General features: G+C 42.5%; 2 protein-coding genes across 2 annotated transcripts in view; both read left to right on the top strand.

The window, feature by feature from the left end:
• The window catches only part of LOC145407204 (uncharacterized), a 31,929-nt gene extending 18,534 nt beyond the window's left edge, over positions 1-13,395 (top strand). Inside the window, exons 3-5 of the mRNA XM_080278241.1 lie at positions 3,496-3,585; positions 12,528-12,736; positions 13,287-13,395. Coding sequence (XP_080134367.1) covers positions 3,496-3,585; positions 12,528-12,736; positions 13,287-13,395 — 408 coding nt within the window. The remainder of the gene's footprint in view (positions 1-3,495; positions 3,586-12,527; positions 12,737-13,286) is intronic.
• A 3,444-nt stretch (positions 13,396-16,839) lies between these two features.
• LOC145407205 (uncharacterized) overlaps positions 16,840-26,426 on the top strand; it is a 165,309-nt gene continuing 155,722 nt past the window's right edge. Inside the window, exon 1 of the mRNA XM_080278243.1 lies at positions 16,840-17,031. Coding sequence (XP_080134369.1) covers positions 16,840-17,031 — 192 coding nt within the window. The remainder of the gene's footprint in view (positions 17,032-26,426) is intronic.

Genomic DNA, 26,426 nt, shown 5'->3' on the forward strand with positions numbered 1-26,426 from the left:
CCTACACTCCTCATGGGGCAATGTAGGATTGGATGATGGATGGATGGATGGATGGAATGGTAGGAGTTGGGGGACTGGATGGTGTGGGAAGGCTTGGTGGGTTTGGCTGTGGAGGTATGAAGGAAGTAGGAGTAGGATTGGTAGGGGGGTTGGTGGGTGGGGTGAAGGAGCATAGGGAGCAGGTCCAGGTGTTTGTGTAATGTTTTCTGGATGCAAGTGTTGTGCAGGTGTAATGGGTCCAGTTCTCGCGGGATTTGCACTGAACTGAACCCTTTGTCTGTCCAGGGTGTTTAAGGTGTATGTTGCTTATGTTGTCTGGTCCACAGGCAGATGAGTGCTTAAGGTTGTTAATGATGTGCTTTGTCTGGTTGTAAGTGAAAGGTGCAAAGTCTGGGTCTGTGGGGAACTGTCTCTTGCATCGGATGACACGTCGGTTGTCATGACGGGGGTTTAGATGGCAGACGTGAAAAGTTATTGATGAGAGTGTTTGCTTGTTGTGTGTTTGAAGGTATGGTGTCTGTTGTTGTGATGACAGCGTGTGATTGTGTAGTGTTGCTGCTGGAGAGTGTGATGCTGTTTAGTGTTTTGCAGAGTTTGCTGGTGTTTGTTTTGTGGTCAGGTGTTTGGAGATAATTATTCCAGTTTAGTGTTTGCTGTTCTGATATTGTTTATTTGAATGTTGAGTTCTTGTATTTGTTGTATGGTGTCTTGTGTAAGGGGTGTTGGGGAGTGTCTCAATGTGTCCTGTTGGGTGATGAGGCCTTGAATTTCTGGTGTGAAGTTGGGGTTGTGTCTCTTTCTGTTGCCTCCTGCGATGTGTCTTTTGTCTGCATTTTGAATAATTGTATTGAAAGTGTGCACAGCATTGTTGATGTCTGTGATGGGTGTACTGTTTATTGATTTAAAGTGTTGTTCTGTTTCAGTTGTGAAGGCATCCCAGTTGGCTCTCTATGATAAGTACACTATATGTGTATTTGTGGCCGGCTGGGGTGATTTTGGTTTTGGTAGTGATGATGATCGGGAGTGGGATGATGTGAGGAAGAGGGCTTGGTGTGGGATATGAGTATGTTGATGGAGATTATTGAGTATGAAAAGATTATCCTTCTGCCTGTGTGTGACTCTACACTGAGTGACAAGCCAAATAAACCATTTTCTATGCTGGGTGGTAACCATATAACCAAATTTTGGCACCTAGTGGTTTAATGAGTAATTATTGCGCTCCAGTCGGATTGAGCCGGTGAAGGTTTATATCCAAGGGATGGTTGGGGTTGATTGGTAATGTAATGCCACTCAGGGATGTGTGAGGCTGGTCACTTTCATCTTAAATGTTGGGACCAACTGCTTAGCCCTGGGCTCCTACGCTCCTCATGGGGCAATGTGGGATTGGATGATGGATGGATGGATGGATGAACAGATTATCTGTTTGGGATTCTAGTACCGGCCCTCTGTCTGTGTCAGGGTTGTTGACATGCCAGGCCGACTCCTTGGCTTTGAAATCACCACCCAGGATAATGTTGGGTATGTTAGTGATGTGGAGAGTAATTGTGTGGCACTGTTGGGGATGACTGGGGAGGATTTTTTTTTTTTTTTTTTTTTTTTTTTAAATAATGCAAGAAAGAAGGAACCCAAGGCCAGGGGCCTGCAAACTGTTCCTTCCAAGAAAAAAAAAAAAAAAAGGTAATACAAAAGAGAGGCAAATTCAAGATCTGTTCATTTTGAGATGCCTGGACACGCTGTGTTTGAAAGACTGGAGATCATATGAAGTAGGAAATGCAGACAGAGGGAGATAGTTCCAGAGTTGACCTGTTGCATAAATGAAGGACTGGGAGTAATCGTTAACTCTTGCATTAGAGAGTTGGACAGAAAAGGGATGAGAGTTTGTTGCTAGATGGGTGCTACACGCCCGTCGTAAAAGTGGAGGGATGCAAGCAGACAGTTCAGAGGAGCAGCTACCATTGAAGCAGTGATAGAAAAGAGAAGATGCAACAGTATGGCAAAGAGACAGAGGTTGAAGGAAGCCAGTAAGAGAAGGAGAGTTGATGAAGTCAGTGAGTGTACAGTGAGGTTGGATGGTGAGGAATTGGAAAATGTGAGTACGTTTAAGTACTTGAGTAATGTGATGAGTAAGGATGGAGGTTTGGAGGGTGAAGTGCTTGAAAGGGTACAGCAGGGAAGAAAGGTTGCTGGTTCCTTGAAAGCAGTGATAAGAAACAGGGAAATGAGCATGGAAGTGAAAATGTTACTACTTGACAGTATTGTGATACCAACTCTAACGTATGGAAGTGAAGCTTGGACTTTGTTGGAAGGACACAAGGCAAGTGTGAGAGCAGTGAAAATGAGTTATTTAAGAGGAGCATGTGGAGTCACATGGAGAGACAGGCTGACAATTGAGGATATAAAGGAGCGTTGTGGTGTGGATGTGGATGTGATAGGAAGCGTTATGAGGAATACACTGAGGTGGTTTGGTCATGTGGAGAGGATGGAGGGTGAAAGACTGATGAAGAGAGTGTATGTGAGTGAGGTGGAGGGTTGGAGAGAGAGGGGGAGGCCGAGGATGAGATGGAGGGATGGGGTTGAGAGGTATGTGAGAGAGGGGGGTTTGAGTTGGGAGCAGGGCAGTGAAATGGCGGGGGACAGGGTGACATGGAGGTGATTTGTTTGTGGCCACCCCGTACGGGATTAAGGCATCTGGGAATAGATTGATAGATAGATAGACAATACAGTATTAATATTTTTGGTGGGGGAAAAAGTTGAAATGCAGAATCATAGCTATAACTAATGAAAGGTCACGTGCTGTAACAAGTAGCGTACAGTACCATTAACAGTAAATTCTGTACAGTACGATGTTATACTTTGTATCGTACCATTTGTAAAGGCACCAAGATGCATGGAAGCACGTTGGAGCCATTATAAATGATACAGTACAAAGTATACCACTGTACTGTACAGTAATAACTCGTAATTGTACAGTAGGATATTTGTCACAGTACTTGACATTTTCGTTAATTATCATATGATTCAGCATTTCAATTTTTTTTTTCCCAGAAAAAATTTTTGGACATACCCGGTAATAATTTAGGATTTGAGAGTGTGCTCTGTACTTTCTTACCTTCATTTTTCCTAATGCTGTGTCCCAGCCCATCATGTACTTATTCATACCCATGGCCTTAATCATGCACTTCATTCAAATTACCACTCAGTGCAGTACCACAGTCCCTTCTTGAGCCATTTCTTACACCATAAGCACTGGTTCATCCCAGAAATTATGCCTTACTTCCTTGCATAGCCCAGTGGTTGTATCAGCTGGAAAATAGCTGTTTGTTGGGTAGCATTTTCCTTAAAATTTGAAACAAGCTAGAGCTGGGATATGCATTATTCTTTTTTTTAATTTTTCTGCATGAATTACTTTTTCCACAGTGCTTTAGTTTGTATGACAGTGATATTTTTTGCATAACTGTTGCAGTATATATTGTGTATCCCTCATTTTACCCACAGGACGTGCCCATTTCCCTAAACCCCTCCAAGAGGGACATGCTGAGCGAACTGGACGACAGGCCAGCCCGTAAAAAGTTTTGTAATGACAGGGTGAGTATATCAGTTTAAATAACATAATCAGGCATTTCATTGATGTTAGAAAAATGATAAGTCAGTCCTACAATACTCCTTGCGAGGCATAGTACAGGGTAGAAGAACCTTTAGCTACCTCTTAAGGATTCAGGCTGGTCAAGAAAGTACTTGACCGTCCTATGAACCGGTACTCTAAACTCTTAGACCATCAGGTATCTTGTGTTGCTGAGGTGCAAGATCTTTATTACTGGTTTAAGCTCCTTTTGTATGTGAGTCAGCTATGATGGTAACAGGATAAGTATTCATTGTACCAGCCATATTCCTTCTCACACATTTACTTTTTTTTTTTTTTTCGCTGAGATACTTCACCCCCTATACCAAATGAAGTCTCCATTTACCACCATTTCACATTGAGAGGTATTGTACTATCAGACTCTACTTTAAGTACAATAGTGTTTTGTTTGCACATATCGTAGACTTTAAATGAGAACTGATTGTACTCTGAAATAATACTTCAGTAGTTATAACAATTCATGGCTTTTTGCACTGAGAACAGGCATACGCCGAGATCTGGCGCATCATTAACTGATGATTTACTAAACCGAACGAAAGAAATGGGGGAATATTCCCACAATTCGAATGACCGTCGATCCACTAGACCGAATACTCGACCCCTCCCTAGGTTTGAAATGAGCACATCTGAAAACGTATGTGGTGGTGCATGAGGCTCTCCAGGTCCTCCTTCCAACCCTCACCACACTCAGCACTGCCAGGCATGTCTATCTCCCCCACCCCTGGTTGTCTCCCTCCCTATCCCTGCACTCTTCCCCATCCCAGCCTTTCTCCTGTGTGTGTAATTCACCGGATCGGTCACTTGATGGTCATGATCGTCAGCTTTTACCCTCCCAGAAGGGAGCTGAGAGCTCATATAGCCCGATCTAAGGGCAAGGCCGTGACCTTCACACACGCACACACCTGTCCCCTTGCTCTAGGGGGGCAGTAACCACCCACTTTGTCAGTGAAACTTTTCGCAACCTGAGTGAGGCGCGAACTCCCGTCTACCAGATGGCAAGAAAGCATGTTACCACCGAGCCATCGAGCGATGTGTGTGTGTGTGTGTGTGTGAGGTGAGTGAGGGAGGGAGGGAGCGAGACTGGTGGGGGGGGGGTAGTAGGGCAGTTTGGCTTTCCTGTCTCCTTCCCCCACCTCCATTTGTCTCTCTCCCCATCCCCCTGCCTTCTTCCACCTCTGCTTGTCTTCCTTCCTAGTCCCCTCCCCCTCCCCCACCCCCATTTGTCCCCTTCCTCCACCCCAGCTTATCTCCCTCCAGTCCCCCCACCCTCCCCCACCTCTGCTTGTCTCCCTCCTCATCCCCCTGTCCTCCCCCACCCCTGTTTGTCTCCCTCCTTGTCCCCCCCCCCTCCTTCACCCCCGCTTGGTGTGCCGCCAATTGCCTGCCTGGCTGTCAGTAACCCTGAAACATCTCAATATGCACATCTCATCACCTTACCTTCCTATGTGTGATGTTTGATGTCTCATTTTTTAGCAGTAATATTGTTTATGAGGATAATAATGTAATATATGGTGTATCTGTGTCAGTCTCTATTGATTAAGGTATATGAGCGTTTGGGTTTGGGCGTGGAACGCATCGCTGGCTTTTCTTAGGATCTTATGGGGAAAATTGTTTCAATGTCTGACATATACTCGCAGACCGAACACTCCCACTGGTACGCCACACTACCGGATGATGATGTAGGCCTGTACAGTAGACTTATAGTATCATTCCATATTCAGTTAAGCTGAGGTAAATCATTTTATGGGCTTTTGGCCTGTGGTATGTTCTTTTCATGAAAAAAAAAAAAAAAAAAAAGTCAGGGACAAATTGTTCACTTTGATGGCATATTGCTTTTGATGACATCTTACTTTAAGCCTAAAGGTAGCAGTGTTAACTGGGTGGGCAAATGCGCACAAACGAAAAGAAATTGCCTACTTTCTAAATAGAATTCATGTAAATGATACAATAACTCTTGTACGGAGCGCATGTGTGCTCATGGATGTGCTAACACACACACACACACACACACACACACACACACACACACACGGTTGAGCAGTCATGCAGGATGGGTGTGTCAGATGGAGCCCCTGAGGCAACAATCTGCTAAATTAGTGGCAAAAAGGAGCCAACAATCAGCTAAATTAGTGGCAAAAAAGAGGCACCAATCAGCTTAACTAGTGGCAAAAAGGAAGCAACAATCATCTAAACTAGTGGCAAAAAGGAGGCAAAAATCAGCTAAAGTAGTGGCAAAAAGGAGGCCTGCCTATTGTGATTATGTGAAATGAGTGCATGAGTGGTGGTCCCATCTGAATTTAGTGGAAAAAAGCCATAGGAATCAGTCAGATAGAAGTACAACACAGTGGCGGTTTAAATTTTTGTATGTACCGTTCTGTATTGTGCCGGAAAGAGATATTTCATTGTTTACGTCCAGTGAGAGTGAATTCACGAGATTATCTAAAGAAAACCAAAGCAACGGGAGCACTCCTTGTTCTCGCAATGAATTTATAATTGCTATGTGCTCCACTGAGTCGAAAGCCTTTCCATAATCGACAAAACCTAAGCACAATGGTTTATTATATTCTATAGTTTTCTTAGTTAGCTGGTTCTTTGTATGTAGATGATCAATGGTCGAATACCCGCTTTGGAATCCTGCCTGTTCACGAGGTTGGTTTTCCTCCAAAATTGTTGTTATTCTGTTTGTAAGGACTTTAGTGAAGAGTTTGTAAATAACTGATAATAAACTAATGAGTCGATAGTTACTAAGATCTTTTGAGTCACCTTTTTTGTAAAGTAAAATAACTATTGCATTACACCATGTTTTGGGAATTTTCTTCTGTTTTATACATTGGGTAAATAAGTGAGCAAGCCTATTTTGTACTTCTACTCCGGCATCCAAAAGTAAATCTGTTACTATTCCATCTTCTCCCGGAGCCTTCCCTCATTTCATATTTTTAAGACAAATATTTACTTCATCTGGTGTTACCTCGGGTATTTCTCTTGTGTCAGCTGAAAAGTTAGCTATTGGTACTACAGTCTTTGATGCATACAGTTCTTTGTAAAATTCTTCAACTCTCTTCACCATCTTATCTCTGCAATTAACAATTTCACCGTTTTTTTCTTTCAGTGAAGTCATTTGTTGCTTTCCTAGTGCCATTTTGCTTCGAACCTATTTCAGACTTTTTCCATTTTTGATGGTTTCTTTGATCTGATCCATGTTTCTCTTTCTTTTTTCTTCTCTTTGTCTTTTGTTGATAAGCTTATTTAATTATGCTCGTTCTATTTCGTCTTTCTTTGTCTGTATGTTAATTTCCTTTCGTTTTTTCATAAACTCGAGTGTCTTTTCTGAATACTTCTTGGCTTTGGTTGTATTAGGTTTTCCTACTACCTCTGCTGATTCTCTTAGCACTTTTGTCAGTCTGTCTATCAGCTCATCAATGTCACATTCAGCATTACTTAGAGCCTGAAATCCGTACCTTATTTCCAACTGAAAGGCTGCTTTGTTTTCGTTTACTTTTATTGGACATATCTTTTTATCTTTAATTATCTTCTTTCTTTCACTTCTGAATTTGAATCTGGCTGTGCAACCCACCATTCTGTGATCACTACCTATATTTACTTTGTTGATAACTGTGACATTTGTGATCGTGTTATTCTTATCTGCTATAACGAAGTCGATTTCATTCTTTGTTTCTCCATTTGGGCTTCTCCAGGTCCACTTTCTTCCTGTTCTTTTGTGGAAGAATGTGTTCAATATTCTCATGTTAAACATTTCAGCAAAATTTACCTCCATTTCTCCTCTTTCATTCCTTTCTCCCACTCCAAATTTTCCCATACATGCTTCTCCATTTTTCGACTTCCCAACTTTTGCATTGAAGTCTCCCATGAGTATAGTATATGTTGCCTTTTCTTCTTCCATAATCTGGGAGATGTCATCATAGAATGTTTCTGTTTTTTCATCTGGGCTTTGAGAAGTTGGTGCATATACTTGTATGACTTTCATGGTATATTTTTTGCATAGTCTAATGACAATAAATGCTGCTCTGTCAGAAACACTGCTGAATTTATCAATGTTGTCTGCAAGATTTCTGTTAATTAGAAATCCTACACCACTAACTCTTTCATTTTCCTTTCCTCTGTAGTAAAATAGGTGTTTGCTGTCTTCGAGCTGAATTACTTTTTCTTCATTTCTGCGGATCTCGCTCAAACCTACAATATCCCAACTAATGTTTTCCAGTTCAGTCATCAGGTTATCAAGTTTGTAATCTTCTGCTAGGCTTCTTACATTGTGTGCATAGATCTTCATCGATTTCAGTTTGTTTAACTTCCAAGAGTCTAATCTTCCAACACAGTGCGTACTCACTTTCGATGGCACACTGCCCGTAAGCACAGGAGGCGATGCATTTGGACCTTTAGTAGACGATGATCCAACAGGAATGCCCGTCAAATCACTTGCAATAGAACTCATGTTTGGCTGGGAGGATTGTGGGAAATAATCTCACCTCCCTGCCACATAGTTTCTTGTGAGATGTAATTTTTGTGCCACCTTATTCATTATATTCGGTGGACCCAACCGTCCCCCTTTCCTGAACTTTTTCAGTGTCTCAGTAACACAGAGAGTAGACCAGCATGCTCTCCAATACAAGTTTCTCCAACTATCAACACCAAACTACATGCACAGTACGCACCACACATCCTTTTCAAAGTTTTCAAAAAAATGGCGTCGAAAAACATAGCCTCGGAGTCCCCAGGGTGGGGGACCATAAATGCCCCCACCTTCAGCCCCTCTCCCGGTGACGACTCAAGGTGCCTGGAACCACTGTCTGACTCTCTTCTTCATTTCTGCAACATTCGTGGTCTTTCCTCTAACTTTCGCTCTGTTGAGCACCACCTCTCCTTCTCTAAACCTCACCTTCTTTTCGTAACTGAGACTCAGCTGTCTGAGGCAACTGACAGCAAACCCTTTTCTGTATCCTCCTACTTTCTCTGTACTCATTTCAAAGCCAAAGGTGGCTGTTGTGTATATATATGCAACAGCTTCTCTTGCTCTCGTGTTCCTGAACTCGATTCTGAATTCTCTACACTCTGGCTTCGGCTTTCCTGTCATTTTCTGTCTAAATATATCTGTGCTGTTTACTTATCTCCTAATTCTACTGACTATCAAAAATTCTTTGACTATCTTCTACGATGGAACACATTCTATCCATTTCTCCTTTCTCTGAAATCTCCATTCTTGGAGATTTCAATGTTCACCACCACCTTTGGCTCTCCTCTCCATTCACTGATCCACCTGGTGAACAAGCCTACATCTTTTCTATCCTTAATGACCTAGAGCAGCTTGTACAGCACCTTACCTGTATCCCTGACCGCCTTGGAGAGAGCTCCAACATACTTGATCTCTTCCTTACAACTAATCCTTCTGCTTACACTGTTAATCTTTTCTCTCCGTTGGACTCCTCCGTTCACAACCTTATCACCTTAACCTGTCCTGTCGCTCCGGTACGGCCTGTGGACCCTCCAGGGAAACGTCGTCTCTGGCACTTTGGAGCTGTGGATTGGGAGGCCCTCAGGCAGTATTTCTTTGATTTTCCCTGGAATGATTATTGCTTCCATGGCCGGGAGCCATCTGAGTGTGCCTTGCGCATTACGGAGGTTATTCTTTTGGGCATGGAAGCATGCATTCCTTTCTCATATCCTTTGACTAATGCACGAAAGCCTTGGTTTAATCACACTTATTCTAATGCTGTCCGCAACAAGGAGAGGGCCTATAAAAGGTACCGGAGCCAACCCACCCCTGAATCACATCTTTTATACATTTCTGCATGGAATCGTTCTAAGTCTGTTCTTCGCTCTGCTAAAAATAATTTCATCCATACAAAATGCTGTCAACTCTAACTCGAACTCTTCCCGCTCCTTCTGGCACCTTGCCAAAATCTTTCTAACAACTTTACCTCATCATCCTTCCCTTCTCTTTTCTACTCTGATGGCTCTGTAGCTATTTCTTCTACTGATGAAGCAGATCTCTTTGCTCAGACTTTCTCCTCCAATTCCACCTTAGACGATTCCGGTGCTGTTCCTCCATCACTTCCCCCCCCTGACTTCCTCATGGCTAACATTAAAATTTCTTCAGCAGATGTATTTTCTGCCATTGCTGGCCTCAGTACTAATAAGGCATATGGGCCTGATGGAGTCCCTCCTGTTGTTCTCAAGAACTGTGCTTCTGTGCTTACACCCTGCCTAGGCAAACTCTTTTGCCTTTGTCTGTCAACTTGTACCTTTCCTTCTTGCTGGAAGTTTGCTCTCATTCAGCCAGTCCCAAAGAAGGGTGACCATTCCCAACCCTCTAACTATCATCCAATTGCTTTAACATCCTGTATCTCAAAAGTTTTTGAGTCTATTCTTAATAGAAAAATTTTAAAGCATCTTTCCTATCACAACCTTCTTTCTGATTGTCAGTATGGATTCCGTCAGGGACGCTCCACAGGCAATCTTCTCACCTACCTTTCAGACTCCTGGTCATCCTCCTTTCGGGACTTTGGCGAAAGCTTTGCCATTGCACTTGACATCTCAAAGGCTTTCGATCGAGTTTGGCATAAATCATTAATTTCCAAACTGCCCCCTTATGGTTTCTATCCTTCTGTCTGTGCCTTCATCTCTAACTTCCTTTCTGGTCATTCTATAGCCGCTGTTGTAGCCGGCTATCGTTCTTCTCCTAGATCTGTTATCAGTGGTGTTCCTCAGGGCTCTGTCCTATCACCAACTCTCTTCCTTTTATTCATCAATGATCTTCTAAGCTGTACATCTAATCCTATCCACTCTTATGCTGATGACTCCACTCTTCACCTTTCCATTCGATTCCCACAACGTCCATCTCAGCTGTTACTTCAACAGGCAAGGGATGAGGCTATGGCACACCTAATGTCTGACTTGGCTCGTATCTCTGACTGTGGTAAAAATAATCTGGTTGTTTTTAATGCATCAAAGACTCAGTTTTTGCACCTGTCAACCCGACAAAATCTTCCATAGGTATACCCACTTATGTTTAATAATACTCAACTTAATCCTGCATCATCGTTGAACATGCTTGGGGTTTCATTTGCTCGGGACTTGTCTTGGAAAGATCATATTACATCTCTTGTAAAATCTGCTTCCAAGAGATTGGGTGTGCTAAGCCGACTCCGTTCCTTCTTTGCCCCTGCACAATTGATGACTCTATACAGGGGTTTTATCCGCCCCTGTGTGGAGTACAACTCTCATGTGTGGGGAGGCTCCCCACATACAGCTCTTCTCAATAGGGTGGAGTCAAAGGCTTTTCGTCTCATTAACTTTCCCCCTCTTACTGACTCCCTTCAACCTCTGTCTCTTTGCCGCAGTGTTGCATCTTTATCTATTTTCTATCGCTACTTCAATGGTCACTGTTCCTCTGAACTGTCTGCAGGCATTCCTCCACTTCTACGACAGGCGCGTAGCACCCGTCTGGCAGCAAACTCTCACCCCTTTTCTGTCCAACTCTCTAATGCAAGAGTTAACCATTACTCCCAGTCCTTCATTTATGCAACAGGTCAGCTCTGGAACTGTTTCCCTCTGTCTGTATTTCCTGCTGCCTATGATCTCCAGTCTTTCAAACGCAGTGTGTCCAGGTATCTCGAAATGAATGGATCTTGAATTTGGCTCTCTCTTGTATTTTGTTTTTCTCTTGGAAGGAACAGTTTTGCAGGCTCATTGCCTTTGGTTCCTTCTTCCTCACACACACACACACACACACACACACACACACACACACACACACACACACACACACACACACACACACTCTCACCCACACACACACACACACACACACACACACACTCACACACACACACACAAAATATCTATAGGGGGTCCCATGGTCCGCACCGTCTAAGACGGTACCTTGTATATCTACAAGGCCTTCCCCTATCCGCCACCCGGGGACCCGCCAGGTAGCAGTGGGATATATATATACTGTGTATATATATATATATATATATATATATATATATATATTATCTATCTATCTATCTATATATATATTATATATACATATATATTATATATATATATATATTATATATACATATATATTATATATATATTATATGTCTGTCTATCTATCTATTGCCAGACGCCTCAATCGCCACAAACAAATCGCCTCCAAGTCGCCCTGTCCCCCGCCATTTCACTGCCCTGCTCCCAACTCACACCCCTCTCTCTCATATACCTCTCCACCCCATCCCTCCATCTCATCCTCGGCCTCCCACTCCCTCTTCCCCCCTTCACCTCACTCACATACACTCTCTTCGTCAGTCTTTCACCCTCCATCCTCTCCACATGGCCAAACCACCTCAGTGTGTTCCTCATAACGCTTCCTATCACATCCACATCCACACCACAACGCTCCTTTATATCCTCATTCGTCAGCCTGTCTCTCCATGTGACTCCACAGGCTCCTCTTAAATAACTCATTAATTAAATCAAGTGGCAGTCACGTCAAACTACAGCACATAAACACTTTCGGTTACATCCAACACCCAGCATCACTTATCCACAAATTTTGCGTCAGACATAACTGTTCCTCAGCGGGTAAAGGTTAATAAATCATCATTAAAAGGTACAGTATATGCAAGAGCCTGGCAGATGTGGTTGGATTTCTGATGTGCTTTGGTTTTGTGTCTGCATGTGCCAGGGGCCACATGGCCACAACAATAACAGCATCATGATGACATCTGCTGAATTTAGAATATAGTCAGTTGAGGAGTTAGGGGGAAAAAAATGAACTCGCAAAATATCTTGTTATTGATGGACATAAACCTACATGTTTACATTTTGAAGGCTAGATGCTGGCATAACAAGACAGTAAGATTTTTATTTTTATCTGTCACAGGAGGATTTGTCATATGATCGCTATTATGGCTCCTCCAGTGGGTGGTATGCAAGGGAGAGTGAGGATTTGCAAAATGTACGGCACCCTGATCATATCCGACATGAGGCCAAAGGTAGAAGAGCTCAGTTCAGTATGAAGCAGCTGCCTGTCCAAGGAAATAGGAGTGTTTCTGTTCATGGCATAAAGCACAAAATTCCACATCAACAGGGGTAAGTTGCCTGTACACCATGTTATATTGAGTATAAGTCAGATGTGTCTTTTCAGATTAAAATTCAGTAGCTCAGTTATAAAAATGTTTTTGTGTACTGTAGCCATACATTCTTGTCTCTTCTTTGTTTTATTGGCCTAAGATGCTTGAACAGTAGTTACGAAGATAGAAATAGTCTCAATTAACCCACTCTTAACGTATTGTAAAATTTTTTCCCAATACCAACAAACAGTATAAGGGTAATGCCCACCCAATCCAGACTCAATCCATCTGGAAACCTGATTGACTGATTTTCAACTCCAGACTATACGTGGGTGAGTTGGGCTGCTGAATGCAATACATCGTACCTACTTGTTTGTACTTATGAAAAACACTTCAAAATCATCAGCCAACAACATCATACTATATACAGTGATCCATTGGTTATCAAGCACATGGTTATAGCAATTATCATTATCACTGCAAGATGAAAATCTGCATTCTGCAGTTATCACACATTTTTCAGCTCAAAAACATTGTTATTGTGTACCTGAGCTGGTGTCTGTTGACAGCAATGGCACATTGTCTTTGGTATGTGATGGCTTTGTGGGATTCAGAGATGAGGCTCAACTCGAGGAGTTAATCCCAGGTGGTGGAGACCACAAACTCTCCACCTTGTAGCCTCAGAACCCCATGCCTTAAGTCCATCTCAGGTCTCCAAGCAGTATGTATTCATTCTATAATGTGCCCTTTTCATCACAATCCATTAGCCTAACCATGGCTGTGTGTGTTTCTGATACTTACCATAACAATATGTATATATTTAGTGGGTCTAAACTGTCATATAAGGAAAATTTTGGTTTAGCACTTCAAATAGGTGGTACCAATAAGGATAAATCCCATAGGTTGTGAGCTTTTGTCATCATGCAGTTTTGTTATCGCGCACCATGTTTGGTACCATTTGTGTGCAGTAACCAAGGGATCACTGTAATTAATTTTTGTTGTTGTTTGGTGGTAGTTGAGGGCATTCACCATCCACCTGCCCAGTGTAGTGCTGCTTTTGGGTGACTGCCCTTTCCTCTCTTCCTTCCTACTTTCCTTCCTTCCTCTTCTGTCTTTCTTTCCTTCTTTCTGTCCTTTTCCTTCTGTCAGTGGGTGACTCTACACAGAGTGATAACCCAAATGGTTTCCTGTACACCAGGAAACCATTTGCTACACTGGGTGGCAACCATGTAACCAATCTATGATGCCTGTTGGTTTAGTGGGTTATTAAGGCACCCCAACCGGATTGAGTCTGTGTAGGTATATATCCGGAGGGGGGGGGGGTTGCTCACGTAATGCCACTCAGGGATGTGTGAGGCTGGTCACTCTCATCTTAAATGTCAAGACCAACTTGCCTAGCCCCAGGCTCCTACACTCCTCATGGGACAATACAGGATTAGATGATGTATATGTGTGTGTACTGTATGTATGTTATATATTACATCAAAACCATAGACAGAGGAAAAACAATTATGTACTGTAGTGTGTCAAAGGCCTGTGCTAACAAGAGCGTGTTTCTTCAGTCCATTGGTCAGAGCACACGTGAGTTTCCCATCCTGCTGAATCTGGTTTATCCAGATAATCAGTTAATATGAACAGGCTTTCCTCCAGTTAGTTCAAATTAGCCAGATAAAACTGTATTATGCCTAAGAGAGCTGTCTGATTGTGTTGTTAAGTAAAGCAACCAACCATAGTATTGGTTGAATTTAGCTAACACACTGTCCTGTGCTTAATATATATCATGGTTATACTTCACAGAAATTGAGGGCCATCAAGTCAGGTGAGGTTAGTATGAGCACAGTACATTGGGAAGTGTCCTGACATGTCATCTGGTGGATTGTGGTTCAGTTTTGGAAGGATGCAGTCAGCTGTATATTTTATTTTGGCTAGTATCAGTTATTTTCCACAACTAGGGGTAATCTAGTAGTCAGTCAGTTGAAAGCTATCTATATTTATTTATTTTTTTTTCTGATGTGGATTCACATTGGTATTTACACTATTTCCTAATGCTCTGTTGTACTGTAGTGAAACAAGGGCAGTAAAAGAGGAAGATGTCTGCAGATTTGAGAATATTGTGCTGAAGTGAGAATAGCAAGATGAATGTACAGTATTAATGCCACAGTTGAGTGATATAACATGTCCAGAATTAGTATGATATGTACTTGAGTATTTGGAGTGGTAGTGAGGTATTGAGTACAGATTGTGCATCATTTTTAATTTTCTCTTATTTTACACTCAGCTTTCAACTGACTGACTACTAGATTACCCTTAGTTGTGGAAAATAATCTGAGTATGGAAGTTAAGAAGTCACTGCATGATAGTATTGTGATCCCTACCCTGACATATGGAAGCGAGGCATGGACCTGGCAAGAGGGGAACAAGTCAAGAGTGAGAGCAGTGGAAATGAGTTACTAGAGGAGCATGTGAAGTGACATGGAGGGACCGGTTGACGAATGAAGAAGTGAAGGAACCTTGTGGGGTGGATGTGGATGTGGTTGAGGAGGTTAGGAGAAATACACTGAGGTGGTTTGGACATGTGGAGAGAATGGAGAATGAAAGACTGTCTAAAGAGGGTGTATGTAGGTGAGGTGGAGGGAAGGAGAGGGAGGGGTAGACTGAGGATGAGGTGGAGGGATGGAGTTGAGAGGTATATGAGGGAGGGAGGAGTGAGTTTGGGGGAGGGTAGTCAAATGGTTTGTGACAGAGCGACTTGAAGGCGTTTTGTCTGCGGCCACCCTTTGCGGGATGAGGGCGTCGGGCTATAGATAGGTAGATAGATAGATATCCCCACCCCATCTACTGTAGAGGTGGGAAAAATAAGGTAGGTGATGGTGATGATGATGATGATAACTGCAACATATTTTTGTTTTACTCCTACATAGATACTGAACCATCCTCTTGTGTTATTCTGTGTGTTTGTGGTTCATTCATCGTTCATCAGCCAATCCTATGTCGCCCCACAAGGAGTGTAGGAGCAAGTGTTTATATTGTTCTTGTGGGAATTGTTTGAAGCGATACGTTTGAATAGTAATATCTTTGGGATGGAGCTACAAATCTTGAAGCCCAGATGAATGTGTCCCATTTACATAGGCACTCAGATTGTGTGTGTGTGTGTGTGTGTGTGTGTGTGTGTGTGTGTGTGTGTGTGTGTGTGTGTGTGTGTCTGTCTGTCTGTCTGTCTTATGTGCATGTACATGCACACAGTGATGATACATTGCTGATGGCAGCTCTGATGATGATAATGCATTGTTGATGATACTGAAAGTTACTAAGTGTCAAAAGTATCAGTGGTTTTAGTGATGATGATGATGCTTTGTTGATGACAGTGACTACTAGTGACCCTTCTCATAAACTGGACTGCAGAACATAGCTGCATTCCACACCTCACCATAAACAACACCCCTCTACCACACACACACACACACACACACACACACACACACACACACACACACACACACACACACACACACACACACACACACACACACACACACACACACACACACACACACAAACACACACACACACACACACACACACACACACACACACACACACACACACACACACACACACACACACACACACACACACACACACACACACACACACACACACACACACACACACACACACACACACACACACACACACACACACACACACACACACACACACACACACACACACACACACACACACACACACACACACATACACACACACACACACACACACACACACACACACACACACACACACACACACACACACACACACACACACACACACACACACACACACACACACACACACACACACACACACACACACACACACACACACACACGAGCAGTCAGAGCGATCGGACATGTTTCATCTGCCCCTCAACCGCTGCAGCAAACCTTAAGTAGTTTTCAGGAATTATGTTTGTCCTGTCTCCGTTAGTCTTATCTAAAGTGTAAATATTGTAAATTAATATAGATCACCAAAAATGTAAAGAGCTATTGTCGGTGAGTACACATGAATGTTTATAGGAATTTTGGTAACAGCTGTTCAGTAATGTAACTAGCCTTAAACATGGCCGACAATGTAAACATCAAGGGACCTGACTTACCAGGTTTTGACAAGGAAACAAGTGTATTGGATTTGGTTAAAACATTGATCATGAGGGTTAGTGAATTGGAAAAGAAAGTGGAGGATCTGGTATCAGGAAAAATGCCTGAAAATACAGAAAACAGTATACAGAGTCTGATACAGGCCAATGAGACGGTGAACCAGGAGATCGAGAGTTTGAAACGAGAAAATATCGAATTAAGGAGAAAACTAGAAGAGAGCAGTAACAAAATGGAGAAGACGAGTAGTGTATTAGAAGAGCAAAAGGCAAAGTGGGCACATGTGGCAGAGGAACAGAAAGAAGTGGTTAGCTTAAGGGAAATCATTCAGGAAGCAAGGGAAATTAACAACAAAAAAAATGGAAGAAAATGTAGTGAAAATATTGAAGAAAAAAGAGAAAGTAGTGAGAGAAACTGTAGAAAGGAGTGGATGTGTGGTAATATTTGGAAATTTGGAGGAAGAAGAAAATGTTAGGTCCGTGAGACTCGAGAGAGACACGAATCAAGTGAGAAAAATATTGGGCAAGATCGATCCCGAAAGAAACAAGTGGGGAAAAGAAATTGGGAAAGTAAGGAGGATTGGGCCGTATAAGAGAAGGGAAGTAAGACCAATGAGAGTTAATTTGTCATCAGCAAGTGTAGTAAATGACATACTTAAAGTGACCTGGAAACTACGTAAAGAGGCAGGGATGGAAAATGTTATAGGAAGAAAAGATTTGAATGAAGAAAAAAGAAGTTTTAAAATCTTTGAAGTAACAAGTGAAGGGAAAAAATGACTGGAGGTCAAAGGAAGAATGTAAAGCTTTTTTGGGGAGAGTGATGGATATGAAAGTAAGGAAGTGGTATGTGAGGAACTATAAGTGAGGGAAACAGGGGGTATGGATATGGCAGCGAATAAGAGACGAATGAGTAAAGATAAAACCAGTGCCATAAATCTATCATGTTTAGTAATGTGGATGGGTTAATATCCAAGAAAGGGGACATTGGAGACTATGTAAATGGAAAGAAACCTGAAATTGTTTGCTTGTTGGAGACTAAAATGCCCCAAGATGTTGATACTAAATTATTTGGATGGAACAGTTATAATATTTGGATGAAAGATGGAGAAAGCAATTTTGGGAGAGGTATAATGATTTTAACCCGCAGTGACCTAAGAGCAAAAAATATAGAAATTGAAAATACCATGGCTGAGTGGGAGTTGAAATGGAAGACAGTTATGGAGAAAAAATAGATGTAATAGTGTTTTATATGCCTCCCAAAACTAGGGCATGGACAAAAGAATATTATGAACAGTTAATAAGAGAATCCATGATTAAACTAAAGATGATACTTGAATGAAGAAATAGAATAATAATGATGGGAGATTTTAAGTGTAGAGAAGTGGACTGGGAAAGTATGGATGCTGGGAGCATTGAGGAATCATGGGGAAATAAATTAATGGAATTGGTGATGGAAAACATGTTAACCCAATGAGGAGTAGACTGTAGCACCAGTCGAGCAGGGCAGTACTCCCGAGGTGGATGGAAAGCTGATGACAGGGAGTGCTGGAGCTCCCGTTTCATCAGCCCTCAGGACTAGTTCCTGACCATCCCCCTTTGCTGAACTTTTTCAGTGTCTCAGTTACACAGAGAGTAGGCCAGCATGCTCTCCAGTACAAATTTCTCTATCTATCTTCACCAAACTACATGCACAGTACACACTACACTTCCTATTCAAAATTAACCAAAAATGTCGTTGATTCACCCAGCCTCGGAGTCCCCAGGGGGGGGGACCATAAATGCCCCCGCCATCTGCCCCTCTCCCGGTGACGACTCGAGGTGCCTGGAACCACTGTCTGACTCTCTTCTTCTTCATTTCTGCAACATTCGCGGCCTTTCATCTAACTTTCGCTCTGTTGAGCACCACCTCTCCTCCTCTAAACCTCACCTTCTTTTTCTAACGGAGACTCAGCTGTCTGAGGCAACTGACAGCAAACCCTTTTCTGTATCCTCCTACTTTCTCTATACTCATTTCAAAGCCAAAGGTGGCTGTTGTGTATACATACGCAACGACTTCTCTTGCTCTCGTGTTCCTGAACTTGATTCTTCTGAATTCTCCACTCTCTGGCTTCGGCTTTCCTGTCATTCTCTGACTAAATATATCTGTGCTGTTTACTTATCCCCTAATTCTACTGACTATCAAAAATTCTTCGACTATCTTACTTCTACGATGGAACACATTCTGTCCATTTCTCCTTTCTCTGAAATCTCCATTCTCGGAGATTTCAATGTTCTACTCCACGTTTGGCTCTCTTCTGCTTTAACGGATCAACCTTGTGTAATAGCCTACATCTTTTCGTTCCTTAATGAACTAGAGCAGCTTGTACAGCACCCTACCCGTATCCCTGACCGCCTTGGAGAGCTCCAACATACTTGACCTCTTCCTCACAACCAATCCTTCTGCTTACTCTGTTAATCTTTTCTCTCCGTTGGGCTCCTCCGATCACAACCTTATTACCTTAACCTGTCCTATCGCTCCAGTACGGCCTGCGGACCCTCCAGGGAAACGTCGTCTCTGGCATTTTGGAGCTGCGAACTGGGAGGCCCTCAGGCAGTACTTCTTTGATTTTCCCTGGAATGATTATTGCTTCCATGGCCGTGAGACATCTGAGTGTGCCTTGCGCATTACGGAGGTTATTCTCTCGGGCATGGAAGCACATTCCTTTCTCATATCCTTTGACTAACGCAAGAAAGCCTTGGTTTAATCACGCTTGTTCTAATGCTGTCCGCAACAAGGAGAGGGCCTACAAAAGGTACCGGAGCCAACCCACCCCTGAATCACATAATCTTTACGTTTCTGCCCGGAATCGTGCTAAGTCTGTTCTTCGCTCTACTAAAATAATTTCATCCATACTAAATGCTCTCAACTCTCCAACTCGAATTCTTCTCGCTCCTTCTGGCACCTTGCCAAAAATCTTTCTAACAACTTTACCTCATCATCCTTCCCTCCTCTTTTCTACTCTGATGGTTCTGTAGCTATTTCTTCTACTGATAAAGCAGATCTCTTCGCACACAGACTTTCTCCTCCAATTCCACCTTAGACGATTCCGGTGCTGTTCCTCCATCACTTCCCCCTCTGACTTCCTCATGGCTGACATTAAAATTTCTTCAGTTGATGTATTTTCTGCCATTACTGGCCTCAGTACTAACAAGGCATATGGGCCTGATGGAGTCCCTCCTGTTGTTCTCAAAAACTGTGCTTCTGTGCTTACACCCTGCCTAGGCAAACTATTTCGCCTTTGTCTGTCAACTTGTACCTTTCCTTCTTGCTGGAAGTTTGCTCTCATTCAGCCAGTCCCAAAGAAGGGTGACCACTCCCAACCCTCCAACTATCGTCCAATTGCTTTAACGTCCTGTATTTCAAAAGTTTTCGAGTCTATTCTTAATAAAAAAATTTTAAGGCATCTTTCCTATCACAACCTTCTTTCCGATCGTCAGTATGGGTTCCGTCAGGGACGCTCCACTGGCGATCTTCTCACCTACCTTTCAGACTCCTGGTCATCCTCCTTTCGGGACTTTGGCGAAAGCTTTGCCATTGCACTTGACATCTCAAAGGCTTTCGATCGAGTCTGGCATAAATCTTTAATTTCCAAACTGCCCTCCTACGGTTTCTATCCTTCTATCTGTGCCTTCATCGCTAGCTTCCTTTCTGGTCGTTCTATAGCCGCTGTCGTCGACGGCCATCGTTCTTCTCCTAGATCTATCAACAGTGGTGTTCCTCAGGGCTCTGTCCTATCACCAACTCTCTTCCTTTTATTCATCAATGATCTTCTAAGCTGTACATCTAACCCTATCCACTCATACGCTGATGACTCCACCCTTCATCTTTCCATTCGGTTCCCGCAACGCCCATCTCAACAGTTACTTCAAGAAACAAGGGATGAGGCTATGGCACACCTAATGTCTGACTTGGCTCATATCTCTGACTGGGGTAAAAATAATATGGTTGTCTTTAATGCATCTAAGACTCAGTTCTTACACCTATCAACCCGACAAAATCTTCCACAGGTATACCCACTAATGTTTAATAATATTCAGATTAATCCTGCATCATCCTTGAACATGCTTGGGGTTTCATTTACTCGGGACTTATCTTGGAAAGATCATATTACATCTCTTGTAAAATCTGCTTCCAAGAGATTGGGTGTGCTAAGCCGACTCGCTCTTTCTTTACCCCTGCACAATTGTTGACTCTATACAGAGGTTTTATCCGCCCCTGTGTGGAGTACAACTCTCATGTGTGGGAGGCTCCCACATACAGCTCTTCTCAATAGGGTGGAGTCAGGCTTTCTTGCCTCATTAACTCTCCTCCTCTTACTGACTCCCTTCAACCTCTGTCTCTTCGCCGCACTGTTGCATCTTTATCTCTTTTCTATCGCTACTTTAATGGTCACTGCTCCTCTGAACTGTCTGCTTGCATTCCTCCACCTCTACGACGGGCGCGTAGCACCCGTCTGGCAGCAAACTCTCATCCCTTTTCTGTCCAACTCTCTAATGCAAGAGTTAACCGTTACTCCCAGTCTTTCATTTATGCAACAGGTCAGCTCTGGAACTGTCTCCCTCTGTCTGTATTTCCTCCTGCCTATGATCTCCAGTCTTTCAAACGTAGTGTGTCCAGGCATCTCAAAATGATCGGATCTTGAATTTGGCTCTCTATTGTATTTTGTTTTTCTCTTGGAGGGAACTGTTACTGCGGGCTCATGGCCTTTGGTTCCTTCTTCCTCGCATAAAAAAAAAAAAAAAAAAAAAAAAAAAAATTAAAAAAAATACAAGAATTAGGGATGATGACGAACCATCAAGGCTTGACTTAGTATTCACAAAGGACCCAAATTATGTGAGGAACATAACCTACCAATGCCCCTTTGGTAAAAGTGATCATCTGGTTATTAAGATGGAAGTGGTGGGAGTAAGGGAAGGAGAAAGGGATGAAAAACACAGGAAGAATAGATGCAGTTACGGGAAGGCAGACTTTCCTTCCCTGGGGAACTTTTTCCAAAATGTAGACTGGAGTAAAATGGATACGAACACAAATGTTGATGAGAAATATGAGTTGCTGATAGAAGTGTATAAAACAGGAGTTAGTAAATATGTCCCAGAATTTTCTGCAGCTATGGAAAAGAAGAAAGAATGGTTTAACAACAGATGTAGAGTGGCACATGAGGCAAGAAAAAGAGCATGGAATAAAGTGAGAAGAAGGTATAGTGAAAGGGCTTGGGAGGAGTACATGCAGGTAAGAAATGAATATGTAAGGGTGCAGAGAGAAGAAGAAAGGAAATATGAAAAAGATATTGTAACTAATTGTAAAAAGGAGCCGAAATTATTTTATAGGTTTGTGAATGGTAAAAGAAAAGTTAAGGACAGTATAATATGATTGAGGGATGGCGATGAAACCTATGAAAGAGAAGAAGAATTGTGTGAAATAATGAACAACAAACTGCAATCAGTCTATGTGCTGGAAGAGGAATTTAGGGAACCTGAAATAGAACCCAGGGTGACGGGAATGGCAGAAATTACAGTGGATGTGAATGAGGTGCTGCAGCTGATGAGGGATGTGGATATAAGAAAAGCAGTGGGACCAGGTGGTGTGTGTGGATGGATCCTGAATGAATGTACGGACCAGTTAGTGTGGCCTGTTTATTTCATCGTTAAGACTTTGCTGGAAAAGGGCAGGTATTGTGCCAGTCTTCAAGGGAGGAGATAGGAGAGATCCACTCAGTTATAGACCTGTATCACTTACTAGTATTGTTTGTAAAATCTGCGAGAAAATTATTAGATAAAGATGGATAAAGTATTTAGAAGAAAATGAAGTGATGAAATCCATCCATCCGTCATCCAATCCTACATTGCCCCATGAGCGTAGGAGCCTGGGGCTAGGCAGTTGGTCCCGACATTTAAGATGAGGGTGACCAGCCTCACTCATCCGTGAGTGGCATTACATGAGCAATCAACCCCAACCACCCCATGGATATATAAACCTTCACCGGCTCAATCCGACTGGAGCACAATAATTACCCATTAAACCACCAGGTGCCAAAATTTAGTTATATTGTTACCACCAAGCGTAGTAAATAGTTTCCTGGTGTACAGCAAACCATTTGGCTTGTCACACAGTGTAGAGTCACTAACAGGCAGAAGGAAGAGGAGAGAATGAAGGAAAGAAAGACAGAAAAGGGAGTGTAAAGTTACCCGTAGGCAGAAGGACAAGGAAAGAATGAAGTTAACACCAAGACAATTTGGTTCTAGGGAAGGACGATCATGTGTTACTAACCTATTAAGTTTCTACAGTAGGGTAATAGATGTCACACAAGAGAGAGAGGGATGGGCAGATTGCATCTATCTTGACCTAAAGAAAGCATTTGACAAGGTGCCCTATAGGAGACTGCTGTGGAAGTTGAAGGCCTTTGGAGGGGTGCATGGGAAACTATTAAAGTGGATGGAAGATTATTTGATAGGAAGGCAGATGAGAACATTTATAAGAGATAAGGTTTCACAGTGGAGAAACGTGACAAGTGGAGTACTCCAGGGCTCTGTCTTAGCCCCAATAATGTTCCTGATTTATGTAAATGATTTACCAGAGGGTTTAAATAGTTACGTGAGTATGTTCGAAGATGATGCTAAAATCATGAAACATAATAAACATATTGATAGTGGTAAAGAACTACAAGAGGATTTAGACAAACTCCACAGCTGGAGCCAGACTTGGAAAATGGATTTTAATGCCAAGAAGTGTCGTATTAGAAATGGGAATGAGTGAAAAAAGACCGCACTGGACATATAAAACGGGGAATGAGATAATTTGTAAGAGAACAGATGAGAAAGACTTGGGAGTGACTGTTCAGGATGACTTGTAACTAGAAAAACAGATAAACAAAACCATTGGAGGAACTTATGAATTACTGGCCAATATGAGAGTGGATTTTAATTATATGGATGAGGACATGCTGAGGGAGTTGATAGTGACCATGATAAGACCAAGGCTAGAGTATGCGGCTGTGGTACGGTCACCTCATTTGAAGAAGCATATTGATAAACTCGAGAGGGTTCAATGGATGGCAACAAGGATGATACCGTGTTTAAAGGAACTCACCTACGAGGAGAGACTGGGAAAACTGAAGTTACCAACACTGCGTGAGAGAAGAGAAAGAGGTGACTTGATCACAATATTTAGAAATGTAAGAGAATTGGAAAGAGTTGATAGAGAGGATCTTTTTGTGTTGGATGATGGAAGAACGAGAGGTCATGACTTCAAGTTGAGGAAATGTAGGTGTCTTAGTAATCTTAAAAGGTTCAGTTTCCGAATAGAAACCTAAGTATTTGGAATAACTTAGATGAGGAGATGGTGCAGGCAAAGAACATTCATGTGTTTAAAACTAGACTAGATAAATGTAGATATGGAGACAGGACAACATGAGCTTAACTAAATTCCTGTATGCTACAAATAGATAAATACAAATAGGAAAATACACACAGACTGAGAGAGAGAGAGAGAGAGAGAAAATCCTTGGTTTGAAGTGCAGTACATCAGTGTCATTTAAACAACACATCACAAACATTAAAAATAAATTAACACAAGACTCAGCACCCAAAGCTCACTTATCCATACTGCCCTTACAACATTCGGACATAAGAGAGAAACCACCACCTCAGTATATAAACAATATACAGTACAATCCCAGCTATCCGGTATCCAGACAAGCGGAATACTCAGAACAACGGGAAAATTCAAGGGCTGGTAAAAATGTCAGTAAGTTATAACTGTGCGCCAATTTGAATGGACCGCCAAACCGCCGTTTGATTGTGTCACGCGAGGCTGGGGGAAGTCAGACAAAGCGAGGTGAAGGCATTTCCGGCTGATGTAAATCCCTAGCAAATCCTCTTAATCACCCCTCCTCTCCCCCTCTTTCCCCTACTTGAATTCAGTCATCCTCCACACCCTCCAAAAATCACCAGTCTGCGTTTTGCCACCAGACAGTAAACAAGGTCTCTTGCTGTTGTGTTCCTCTGATAGACGGTAATTTGTACACTCCAAAATGCCTGAAGTGCAAACTAAACGTAAGCGTATCGTGCTTACCTTGAAACAGAAGCTGGACATATGCAACAGACTTGAAAAAGGCGAACATTATAAAACACTAATGGCTGAATATAAATGTTAATAGGAATGAAAGTTTACTTTGTTGGAAGAAAAATAAATAAATAATATGCCTCCATTTCATACGTACATCACTTATTTTCTGCAAAACAGCCGAGTGGCGGGTGAGGGGTGGAGTGATGGAGGTCGGGTAGGGAAGAAGAAGAAGTCGGAAACGTAAACAAACTCACGTGAGGGCACAGGTGTTGTGATAATTCTACAGTGCAGTCTTAACACATCATCAGTTCACTAATAAATGTTCAAGCTTTTATTTCTTTATTTTATTTTTCAATTTTTATGAGTACAGTACATATAATGAATACAGTAATTCGGTAAACAATGGACTGGTGTAATTTGCAGTACTGCAAGTTGCTAGACATTGCACACGTGCGTTATGACCATGGTGTGTGTTTACAAGGCAGTTTTTCAGGCGGAATCTCTTAGTGTAACCCCTAATGTGACTGGTGAGTACCTGAACTGTATTTACTGCTGTGATAGCCTTTGTATAGATTTGACTTGAAAATCAGAAATACGGGAAAAATCTGTAACCGGGAAGGTAAATTCCCCAAGCCACCCGGTTAACTGGGATTGTACTGTATATGTTCAGTGATGGATTATGCAAGCCCTGATTGGGCTTCTAACCTCACTAAAACACACTACAACACCCTACGGACAATACAGAACAAGGCCCTAAAAATAATCACAGACTGTACAGCTACTACACTTACAGACCACCTACACCAAGGAGCCAAAGTCCTCAAAGTCAAGGATCATCGAGACTTGAGGGGCACACAAATTCTTGCCACAGCTTCCACAAACCCACACCATCCGCTATATTACATGGCAGCATATCCACACATACCAAGGAACATCAAAACAACACCGGCACATGATATCATACACAAATACTGTCATCTCTGCCTCCTTGCCTGCCTCGGACCAGCATCCAGAAGCATATCCATGCTCAAGTCACATGCTGCTCCATTCATTCACTGAGAGACAAAATGCAGCTGCATACACAGCCTCCCAGTACCCACGCATCTGAAACCTACCTCCCTCTTGAGGACAGGGTCCACCTGGCCAGGCTGAGATGTGGGCATCATCCAGCCTCCTTGAGTTATCAGAAGAGGCTGGATGACTCCATCACTGATGCCTGTCTAGGATGCAACATGGCACCCCATACTATTAAGCACGTTATGGAAGACTGCATTGCACACAGTCGCTTGCACCAGCCACACAACATACACTCCTTGAGAACGCTGTGGGAAAGCATGGTCTCCGCCATGGCCTTCCTTAATTAAGGACTTGGGGCTGTTCGGCCAGACTGCCTAAGAAACAGCAACTTCTGTCACAATATCATTGATGTCACTGATGATGGATGATGAT

Source organism: Coenobita brevimanus, chromosome 72, assembly GCF_032717465.1.
Source record: "Coenobita brevimanus isolate Jiangsu-jjx chromosome 72, ASM3271746v2, whole genome shotgun sequence".
Classification (NCBI taxonomy): Eukaryota; Metazoa; Arthropoda; class Malacostraca; order Decapoda; family Coenobitidae; genus Coenobita; species Coenobita brevimanus.